General features: G+C 41.6%; 1 protein-coding gene across 2 annotated transcripts in view; it reads left to right on the top strand.

Moving 5' to 3' along the window:
* Positions 1-9,039: 9,039 nt before the first annotated feature.
* The window catches only part of LRP12 (LDL receptor related protein 12), a 138,410-nt gene continuing 135,515 nt past the window's right edge, over positions 9,040-11,934 (top strand). For both annotated transcript variants that reach the window (XM_074200940.1, XM_074200939.1), the window contains exon 1: positions 9,040-9,150. In XM_074200940.1, coding sequence (XP_074057041.1) covers positions 9,066-9,150 — 85 coding nt within the window. In that variant the 5' untranslated portion in view covers positions 9,040-9,065. The remainder of the gene's footprint in view (positions 9,151-11,934) is intronic.

Here is an 11,934-nt window from a genome sequence, read left to right as displayed (position 1 = left end):
TATGTACAAGGCACTGTTGGAGATTCAAATATAAATGAATTGCTAGCTCTGATTTTAAGGTCCTTATAATTTAGAAAAGGAAATAAAATAGATACAATTAACTAAATGATAAAGCCAAGTGTGGAAAGTGGGAAACCCTCACTATCTGATTTCACTTTTCCTACTGCTGACCATGACTGGAAAAAATCAAGAAATCAAGCTGATTTCACACAGTATAAATTTATGGCACATAGCCTCAGCTGGGATACCAACTGCTGCTTAATAATTCTTTTACTAAACTCTTATCAAGTCCCTATCTCATTCTCCACAGTGGCTGTTACAAACCTTTTCTTCTCCTTACTTCTGATAGTCCATCAGTCTTTCACATTTAGAATGGATGAACTATCTTCCACTTCACTGAGATTAATTCCATCATTCATGAATTCTCCCAGGGAACTCCATACTCACATCCTGAACTGCCCATAGTACATCTCCACCTGGATATCTCACTGACACTTCCAACTTAATGTATCCAAAAATTAACTTATTATTTTTTCCCCTTTTATCTATTCCTCCCTCATTATTCCCATCTGTGGCATCACAATTCATCCTTATTTCCCATGTTCAGGAGCCTTTGAGTTATTTTTAACTTTTCAGCCTCCCTCACCTTTCACAGTCAATCAGTTGCCAAATTATATTGATTCTACCTCTGCAACACCTCTTGCATCTGTCCCCTCATCTCGATTCTCACTGCTACTTATAATTATAGTTCCCAAAGTAATTCAAGTCCCCATTAACAGCTATCTATTGTATTGCAAAAATCTCCTAAAAGGTCTCCTCACTATGTTCATTCCCCTCTTTCAGAGTAACCTTGCTTATGAATAAACTTGGCTACAATTTTCCTCTGATCTGAATCATTAGTGGTAGGAATAGCACCTCTGGTAGGAAGGCTTGCCTAACTCTTTTCAGAGAAAATTACTCACTTTTGATGTCCACCTGCCATCCAATTCTCACTTGTGACTTTAAGAGACTGGAACCTGTGTAGTGGGTAAAAACTGTCTAAGCAGATAGGCTAAACCAGGTTGAGGAGCCTCTACTCTTCAAACCTGTAGGTGAATTAGGGAGATGCCTATCCCAAGCATTCAAACAATGGAATGGGCAGATGAGAATAATTTGTTCCAAAAGCCATAAAGGGAGCTGAAGCGGGTTCTCTTGTCAGATATCAAAGATGCCAAGGTTTTCCACTGCAACCTAGGCCGTGGTCAGTTGTTTTGCTTTGCCTCATTACTGGATTGGAACAGAGAGTGAGACTGGACAACAGGCATTACCCAAGGATGTCAATGGTTCTCTTAGAATCTGAAGGACAAACAACAACTACAATATTTTCAAGACTTATTTTACCCTCCTCTGTCCCAGCTCTGTCCCTTGAACCTGGACTGCAGTCACTTGTTTCTGTGCCTTGCTCATGCTGTTCCCTTTGCCAGAAATGCCATCCTTCCTCCTTTGTTGCCTACAAATGTCTATCTTCACATTATATCTGGGTTCTAGATAGAGAACCCAGGTTAAATACCATCTCCCCTAAAACCTTCCTTTCTTTCCTTGTCAGCAAGGCCTTCCCCTCTTGGACTTTGCATACAACTTTTATTGATAGCTCAATCTCTATCATTTATTATTCTATATTATAATTATCTATTTGTATCTTATCCCATTATTAGACATTGTTTCATGAGAACAATAATCATGTTTTAGTTGATCTGTATCTCTTTCACAGTGCTCATCACATTAGGAATTTTAGAAAGAATCTAGTGGGGGTCATAAAAGAATTTGTTGAATGAATGAAGTATGTAAGAAAGGACCATATAACAAAGGGTCATGAGTTCAGAATACCAACTTCAGATGAATGATTTGGTGAAATTTAATTACTGAGATTATTTTATGGAGTTTTATTTTTTCTGTTGGCATTTTTATTAGTTAATATCTTGTTTTAGAGAACTATCCATACTTCTACTAATGAGGTGATGACCCCCCCAAAGAGTGAAATTTATCTTATTCTAGTGACCAAAATTTAGTCAGTTGGTGATATATGAGGTTGATTAGCTTCTAATTAAAGTGTTAAATTGTTTCACTGTATAGGCATCAATACTTAAGTGAATCTGCGATCTCACTGATTTGGGTAGTCTTTCCGGTGGTGTAGATTGCAACTGTTCACATCTTTTCATCCTGTACAATTCCTGTCCTTGTCCTCTAGTAAATCTTCCATAGGGTATTCACTCTAAATACTAATGAACTTCATCTATTTCTTTTGATATGAATGGAAACAAATGGAACACGTGTGACTGATATACTTCCTTATCTAACTGAATACCAGGACTGATAGAATCAGAAACTTAGAGTGGGAAAGACTTTACAATCCATCTTCATGCTGATTATCTGACATAATTCTTCATTGATTTTATGCTGTAGCCTATTTATGTCCACTTTGAATCTCTCCAGTTTGATTCAATATAATATAACAAACATTGATTAACTACCTATTGCTCCTGCATTGCTCTTTGAGTGACCTATAACTCCATTTCTTTGAATATTGTGGTATTCCATGTTTTGCAGCATTATGACATTATTGAAAGAATATTGATGTTAAAAGATGTACTTTAATTTCAGGGAGAATCTAGGGGGTCATAAGCAATCTCTTATAAGCCTTCTAGCATGCTCTCTTCTCTTTATTGAATTCAAGGTTTGAGACATTGTACATATGCAATGTCTTCCAGATAATGATGGTCTAGCTCTTTGGGCTGTCCATCCCAAGGTTAATTATAACTTAAATAATAGGCGTTATTTCCTTGTTTGATTTTTTTTTCCCGTGTGGGTAGTTAACTTGAACTTTTTTGAATGATTATAAATTTCATTTGGAAACTCATTTTTTTTCAGAGGTTGATGCAATCAGAACAATGTCATCTATAAATGAGAACTTAGAAGAATCTCACCATCTATAGGAAATGCTTCTTTCATTTGGATTATGTACTAGACATTCTCCATCACAGTGACAGACCTCTCTGAGTATGCTTCTCACTCTGTTCACATATATAATTAGGAGCCATTGAACCAGTTATTTCATCTGTCAAGGAATCTTTTATGATCTTGAAATATATATATATATATATATATATATATATATATATATATATATATATATATATAGAGAGAGAGAGAGAGAGAGAGAGAGAGAGAGAGAGAGACTATACCGTATTGAGGGAAAGCCCTTTTAGGAAGTATTTCACTTCACTCTATAAGATTTTTTAAAAAAGTCAATAAACCACAAGGACCATGGATTTTTGTATTTGTAATAGTTTGTAGTCAGGAGACTATAGGAGAATAATTGTCATAAAATATTATTTGCAAAAACTACTCATGCTGTCATCAAATATATTCTTAATTTATATAAATATTATTCTCCAAAAGACCTTGTAAAGTTGGGAAAATAATTAAATGGATGAGCAGATATTTTCTTGATTGGTTTGTTGAGGAACTAATAACATCCGTGATTATTGCCCCTTTAAGGTATTTTTACAATAGAATGATTATATTTAAATGAACTCTGGTGAAGAATACTTTTCCTTTTTATTGTACAACTTAAAGGATGTTTGCTCTTTTCCATCACATCTGGTATTCATTAAAAATGCAAACCTACCTTGATATTTCTATTTCCCCTGGTGAAACTGTAGCCATCTATTTTTGGGTCTAATAACCCAAAATATTTTTAATGACCTCTTAAGCAGCTAGTTTAATATGATTTGATATAATCTTAGAGGTAGGAAAAAACTCCCCTAAATTTCTGAAGACAAAGTCTTTAAATAACCTTAGATTTCCTGATTTCCAAAGGAACTCATTTTTTACACGAAAAATAAACATTAAGGCAGAGTGAAACCAGCTTGTAATTTAGAATCATCATGATGATTATGATGTTGACATTACTTGAACTACCTAAAAGTTACACATCATGAATTTGATAAGGTAAATTGGCCCTGATAAGGTAAATTGGCCCTGAAGTGGAAATATTAAAAGATTGCCACCATGCCACTGGGGACAACGATAAGATCACAAACTTAGAACAAAATATGATGATGTAATTTTATAAAATGCAATTGAGACTGAAAATATTTACATTTTGGAGCTTAGTGGCTACATAAGAAAAGAAGCCTCTTGAAGAATGTTGAAGGATCCTCTGATACAAACTAGTTATGTGGCCAGTCACTAAGTCTCTCCATATTTAGATTATAAATTATGGATGAGTTTCTAATTTCCATTGGTGGAAGGAGTTTCCACAATTGGGAATTTCCCAAACAGGTCTACACTTAATTCTCAAAAGGAAAAACAAGTGTAAACAAATACATGTTATTCCTTTTGGAAAATGCCAAGTATTGCAATTCATTTTCTAGCCTTTTCTTCTCTTAATGGGGGCAACTGACCCACATTTTCATGCTTTTGTATAGGAGGTCAGCATCATTATCCATGGTATACATATTTTCATGACTATAGGTTTGGGCAATAGGCAATAGACATCCTTGCTTTCTCTATCTGCAGGTAAATGTTTAAGGGCAGCATTAGATCTTTGTGAATGTGTTCTACTTATGTTTGAGCAAGATTATGTCTGACAATTTGGCAAAATGCTGAATATCCTGTCATTGTAAGGAACATAATAACAATAATAAATGTACTTGCAAATTGGTATAGATGTTACCCTAGAATGATAAATTTTATTTGCTATCCTGTATTATCTGACTGTAATGAAAATAAGAATTTTCTTTTAAACAAATCTCATTAAAGTGAAATCTCTTATTATTAGATTAAAAAATTATTTCCTATTTAGTTATTCATACGTATCCATCAAGTTATTAAAAGATTTAGTTTTGTCTGGCACTATGCCATGTGGAACAACCACCATTAATTTTATTTTCAATAAAACCATGCTGTTTCGAATGGCATATTTGAGTCTCCAGGAATCTATCCACAGTGCTGATGAAGTTCTCAGAGTCTATTAAAAGGAATGAGTCTGGACTAGGAGAGGGACTGTGATGTATGCATTTGTTTTGATGAAATAGGGTCCTAATGGCTAGTTTGGGCTTTGGATTCTGAAAGATTTGAATACTGCTGACTCTTATTTTCCTCTTTTGTACAATGTGGATAACAACTCCTAGAGTATCTAGCTCTCCTTGAAGTTGTGAGGATCAAATGAGATAATGTATTTGGAGTCCTTTGTAGATGCCAATTATTCTATTCCCTGAGTCAGACTTCAACTAAAATGCAGGACAATAATAGGAGCATAGAAGAGTGATGGGTCAAGATAAAACTTAAAAAGAACAAGTGGCTTCATAACTAAATCTAAATGAAAGCCTGAGGCAATCAAGATAATTCAGGAGAAAAAACAGCAAAGCTTTTTTCTTGCTCAGTAGTTGACATATCTCCCCTTTCTCCATTTTTTTAAAGAAACATTTGCAAAGAGGTTGGAAATTTCTCTGTAAGAACTTGAGAACCAGCAACTCAAAAAATTGCCTATTCACTCCATTTTGCTGTACTACAAAGAATCTGGATCAAAATAAGTGTTTCTTGGATTGGATTGCACTGGAACTCTCTTGGAACAAAGTCTTATAAAAATGCAACTGAAATTGATAATGGGCTACCATTCATTTGCATTTGCATTTTGGACTTCTAGAACTTCAAACCCCTGACCTGAGTAAAGTACCCTTTTTAACCACTCTCTTGACCCTCCTAGGGTGTTCTTTTTCATGCAATATTTCTCCTTTAGATTGGAAACTCCTTGAAGGCAGGAATTCTTTTTTTACTTTTGTATCCTTAGCAATTTAGCATAATACTTGTTACATAATAGACTTTCATGTTTAACAAATACTTTTATTGAGTTTTTCTCTTTGTATTTTCTGATTCCCATAGAAATCTTTTATCATTAATAGAGCATATGAATATGTAGTTTGAGTACACATGGTCAGAAGAGGTGATTGTCAGTCCAAGTGGTATATGAAGGAAAGCAAGAGGTCTTTCTTACCAGAGAGTGTCACCAGTTTGTTGTTGACTTTGGACAATCACAATAATTTAGTTCCTTTGATTAAATGAACTTCAGTTCTTTGGGAGAGAGAAACACTTGTATTGAGCCTCAAAAAGATGGGAGTGAATTAGCTTATTTGTTATTTCCCAAGTGACAGCTGAGGAGAATACCATAGTTTCTCGGTAGAATGTCAGAGAATAGGAACAATTTTAAATGCCATAAAGAAATGAGATTGAAGTTCAGGCTTGAGCTGAGTGAAATCTACTAGTATTCATTAAATCTACTACTGGGAATACAAAAGCAAAACCAACTCTTGCCTAAAGGAGTTCACATTCCAATAGAGAAGACAAAATGGAAAAACTTTGTACATTCAAAATAAATACAGGGTAAATTTGAAGAAATCTCAGAGAGAGGACACTAGCAGACTTCTGTCAATTAGTTTTTATTAAGTACTTATATCCTGGGTCTCAGAGAACAAATCGTAGAGGATAGAAAGACAAAGGAAAAATGGTCCCCCTTAAAGAATTTGCAGTCTACTGGTAAAATGGAGGAAACAAATTACTATAAACATGACAGATACAGGATAGGGGCAGCTAGATTGTACAGCAAATAGAGTACCAGCCTTGGAGTTAGAAAGACTTGAGTTCACATCTGGCCTCAAGATACTTAATTACCCAGCTGTGTGACCTTGGATAAGTCTCTTAACCCACTGCCTTGAAAAAAACAAACAAAAAGATCTAGGATAAATTGGAAAACTTTAGCTGAGACAAGAAGCCAGGGTACCCAGAGCTAGAGGTGAAGGAATGAAAGCATTCTGGGCATCCATGCTCCTCCAGGAGCACCAGGGACTACGCCTGGAGTTGGGAGTTGGAGTATCTTGTATCTGGAGCAGCAAGGAGGCCAGTGTCACTGGATAGTAAGACTACATGGAGGGGAATGAAGTAAAAGACTTTTAAGATAGAAAGGGGCCAAGTCAGAGGATTTTATATTTGATTCTGAAGATAATTGGGAGCCTCTGGAGTTTGGGAAGAATGAGATGTAGTCAGACCAGAGATCTGAGTGTAGGTAGGACTGCAGGAGGGAGAAATGAACCAGGGAAACAATCCATTAAGGCAATGAGGGCCCATATTAAGGTGTTACCATGGTTCAAGAAAAGTCTTTTGCTTGCCCAGTAGTGTGGTGTTGGCAACAGTAACATGAGAACATCCAGTGTGGTGATGTTGGTGGTGATGATGGTGATGTATGAATGTATGTGTAGCATTAAAAGTGGGTGAAAAGATAATGGAAATGAGGAGAGGGGTCTCTAAAACTAATTTTGTTGGCTTCATAGTTTTGACAGTCTTTGCCACTGTGGTTAACTGTATTTGTTTGTTTTATAAGGTATTCTCTGGAGGCAGGCAATGAGGGAATTCAGGAATCCCAGAATGTAATGTTTCCCTCAACTTGGTGATTAAAAAAAAGTCTCTCCAGACCTGCTTAGGCTGCTCTTCCTCCGACGGGTATATGTCCTTTACTAGTTTATCCTCAAGACCTTCTTGCTTGATAAAACTTGCCTGCGCTTGCACAAATTTTAGTCTTGTATTTTAATCTTGTAAGATTCTAGGGCCATCTCCAAGATGGTCCTTGCTGGAGGTTAAGAAAAACCTCTGTGCTGAATGGAGATACCTACTTCTCTGTGCTAGCTAGTTCTGGATCAATGTTTTCTTGGGCTTGAAATTAGTTGGTATGTATTTACAAGTTAGTCAATGCTCGGGGCCAGTTACTACTAAAATCTTTGGGTATTATTAGTTGCTGTTTAAAGATTGGACTGAAATGGGGGCGGTTAGGTGGCGCAGCGGAGTCTGGAGGACCTGAGTTCAAATGTGACCTCAGACCCTTAATAATTACCTAGTTGTGTGGCCATGGGCAAGTCACTAACCCCTTTTTTGCCTTTGCAAAAACCCTAAAAACAAACAAACAAACAAAAAGATTGAACTAAACTGAATTAGTGGGTCAGCATTAAGACTACTGGGCCCACATGCGTTGTCAAGTCACACAACGGGGACTAACGAGAAAAAATGTGAAGCTCTGGTCGGGCCGATGGTCAGATGCCGCACTTGGGGAGTTGGAGGAGGCTGGCCCGGCCGGCAGCCCCTCCTCGGACACCGGGAGCCGCGGGGCGACTCGTTCCGAACTTGGCGGCTTAAAGGCACGTCTGGCGGGCGGGACCTCTCCTCGGCCACGGTCCGTTCTGGTCCCCGCGCGGGGGCCCGGCTCCGCCTCGCTCCCTCGGGTTCCTCCCACTCGGCCCGGAGCCCCCGCCCCGCGGGGAGGCTCCGAGCCAGGCGCCAATCGCGGCGACCAGCAGCCCCCCCCCCCCACGCTCTCGGGCCCGGCCGGGGGCGCTCGGGCGCTCGGCCCTCGATTGCGGCGGCCTGGCTCCCGAGTGCCCTCCCCTCCCCCCGGAGCTGGCCGCGGCTCCCGGCTGGAGGCTGGGCGGAGAAGCGGGCCAGGCGGGGCGCGGGGATCGCCGAACGCACGGATGAGCGTGTGTGGGAGCGCGCCTGGTGTCTGGCGGGCGGCGGCGGGGGGGGGCGCTGTCTGCGAGGCGCGAGGCCGGCGCACGCCGCCCCCCCCTCCCCACGCCGCGCCCCCGCGGTGCCCGCTCCGTGTGAGCGAGGCGGCGCGGCTCGGGCTCGGGCTCGGGCTCCGGCTCCGGCTCCGGCTCCGGCTCCGGCTCGGGCTCCGGCTCGGGCTCCGGCTCCGGGTCGGGCTCCGGCTCCGGCTCCGGGTCGGGCTCCGGCTCGGGCTCCGGCTCCGGCTCGGGCTCGGGCTCCGGCTCCGGCTCCGGTCCGGCTCGGGCTCCGGTCCGGCTCCGGCTCCGGCTCCGGCTCCGGCTCGGGCTCGGGCCCGGGCTCGGGCTCGGGCTCGGGCTCCGGTCCGGCTCCGGCTCCGGCCCCGGCCCCGGCCCCGGCTCCCCTCTCCTCCCCTCCCCCGCCGCGGCGTGTGCAGGGAGGGCGCAGCCGGGGGCTCGGCGGCGGCCTCGGCCATGGCCCCCCGCGGGAGCACAAAGGAGCCCCCGGGCTGGAGGGCGGCGCGGCTCCTGCTCCTGCTCCTGCTCCTCAGTGTGGGCGGTAAGTGTCCCCTCCCCCTCCCCGAACAAAGCCGGGGCCCCTCCCGGCCCCGCGGGGCGCACCTAGGCCGCCTCGGCCCCCCACCCCCCGCCCCCCGGGAGGGGCGGAAGTGCCGGGCTGGACCCCCGGGCCCCGGGCCCCGGGCCTGCGCGGGGAGGCCTCCGGCGTGCCCGGCCCGGCCCCCGGAGCCAGAGCCCCGCGGGCGCCCCTGCACGCTGTGCAGACGTCACCGGCGCCTCCGGCTGCCCTGAGGGCTGGGGAGAGGGTCCCCAACCCGACCCCCGCGCACCCCCTGCGCCCGGGCTTAGGGCGCCCGCTTGGCCCGGAAAGAAGTGCCGATCACGATCAGTGCCACCCAGACCCACCCGCCCTGGAGCCCGGCCGTGCCAGGCACACCTGCGCGCCGCGGGCCGCTCGTCCTCCCCCGGAGCCCGGCCGCCCGGGCGCGGGGCCCAGCCCCGCGCTCTCCCGCCAACTTCCGAAGTATCCTAGGGGAATCAGTCACTTTTAAGCGGCGTCCCTCCTCGCTTGTTCAGTCAGAGATCGGATTCTTGGTCCTGATGAGTACATAGGCAGCTTTTTGATTTGGCATTACCGGCATCCAAGGAAGCATTATGTGTCTTGCACCAAGAAATCCCGGTTTAGAATTCCTTCTCTGTACATACTACGAGGTGTGTGGCTGCTTAGATCTTTTAGCTTCATTGAACCTTGTTTTCTTCATCTCTAATATGGTTCTCATACAGTGAGTGCTTCACAAGAGTTTTGAGGAAACTATTTGGTAAGCCTTCTAATTTTTGTTTTTAAGATCAGCGCATCATTTCTGATTGTTCATTGCGCGAATTAGTAGTGATCATCGATTGATGGGGCTGAATTTTACACCAAAGATTAGTAAGTTGCCTACTTCCTTTCAGCCTAAGAAAGTTAGTTCACATCAGGTTGGTCCTGGGCAGAAGAGGAGGTGAGGAGAAAGGGGGAAGAAGTGATGACTGTCAGACTCAACTGGGTAGACTCTACTGTATCCTTGTCTGAACAAACCGGGTTACAACTAGACTAGAATAGATTATAGCACTGGTTTGCCTAGGTACCACTATTTAAAAAAAAAACAAACTTTATTCCTTGAGTTTAGACAGAAATTAGTTCATCCTCCAGGGATGGGAAACCAGGAAATGTGTACATGGATTGGTTGTTTTCCCACATTCTTCTATACTTTCTTAATACATATATTGATCAGTTGATCAAAAAGTGAAATTTTACTCTAAGTAAAATATTAAAAAATGTTTTAATTTTCAGTTGATAAATGTTTTCCCAGGTGTAATAAAAGAAATCAAATTTGAGCATAGACATAAAAGTCATTAAAAAAAAACTAGGAATGATTATGCCAACTGTGACTTCCTAAGCTATTTAAGAATTTCAGTGTGCAAGAAAAGAGGAGGAGGAGGAGAGCCAGGCTGACTATCAAGCAGTGCCTCTGCTGTGATGAAAGGAAATTATTGCCCTACATCTATCTGGGAAACACTTGTATTTCTACATTCTCAGCAACCCTATCAGGATTTATATCAAAATCTAAAGATTGGAATATAATGTATCTTGAAAAATAACTCTTGAATTTCTGGAACTTTATTTAAAAAGCATTTTCTGACTGGCGTAAATGTCTTTTTGAAAGCAAGTCTAATATGCCTTAAAAGAACTAATTCTTCCCAGTAATTGTAGCCTGAATCCCACCGTCAAGACTATGATGTTTGACTTATGTTAAACCATTTCTATCTCCTAATGACTTCACATAGCTCTTTCTTAGCTATCAACTTTAATGCTGCATAGCTTTGACTTTTACTTTGATAATTCTTTGAAACATTTCATGTGCTTGCCTTATGTGCTTCTTTGCATTTATTTGCTTTGGCATGAATATTCTCACATGACCGTTATGGGTGAACTCAAATGTGTGTGACTTTGATTCTTACAAGTAACTTTTCTGGGCCTTATTTGAAATCTGTGAATTTTTATATAAAGCAGGACATTTTTTTCTTTTTGAAGAAAATAGCTGGATAGGTACAATTACCTATCAGCTCTTTCTATATCTTGACAGTATTGTAGGTTCATAGGAGCTAGAAGCAAAGGACTAAATTGCAGGGATCATGCATGCTCTTGTAGTTTTTAAGGGACAGGAATCCTTGTGATAGTTATCTCTCCAGGATAGGATATCTCTCCAGGAATTGTATTGGTACTAATAACAGTAAGGGGAAAGGACCAGACTAGTTATTTCATTGGTATATAGGAAACTCCCAGAAGATCAAATCCCTTTAAAGTTCTAAGAGCCCTTGGTCTCATAGAATGTCAGAGGTGGGACATGAATTTAGTTCTTGGCTCTAAAAAGAGTTTTTTTTTTCTCTATTATGATAAACTTTTACTATTAGCAATAGTTTTTTTTTCAAAGTGCCTTCTGAAGTTCCCAATGTAAATACATGTTTTCTATGGCTATCAAGTATCACATAGTATATAGCTCTTGGTATCCCCATGCTCAGCAAAAGGAATAATCTGTTTTTTAAAAATCCCTTTTCTCCTAAGTAAAAGTTTACTATTTGTTAGTACAATATGTATAAGTATCTCTGAGAAATATGTGCAGAAGATTTCAGGACTCTGAATTTGGATTTTTTTTTTTACCTTAGAGAAGATTGAGAAATATTGCTTTCAGTAAATGTTTAGTAGAAAATGAGACTTTCCTTGATATATGATATCATTTATCAGTAAATTGATTGTCAACCAAAAATGTTTTGCTCACTGCAAATT

Source organism: Macrotis lagotis, chromosome X (genome assembly GCF_037893015.1).
Source record: "Macrotis lagotis isolate mMagLag1 chromosome X, bilby.v1.9.chrom.fasta, whole genome shotgun sequence".
Lineage (NCBI taxonomy): Eukaryota > Metazoa > Chordata > Mammalia > Peramelemorphia > Peramelidae > Macrotis > Macrotis lagotis.
Note: the sequence above shows the minus strand (reverse complement) of the source record. Positions and strands in the feature narration are given on the sequence as shown.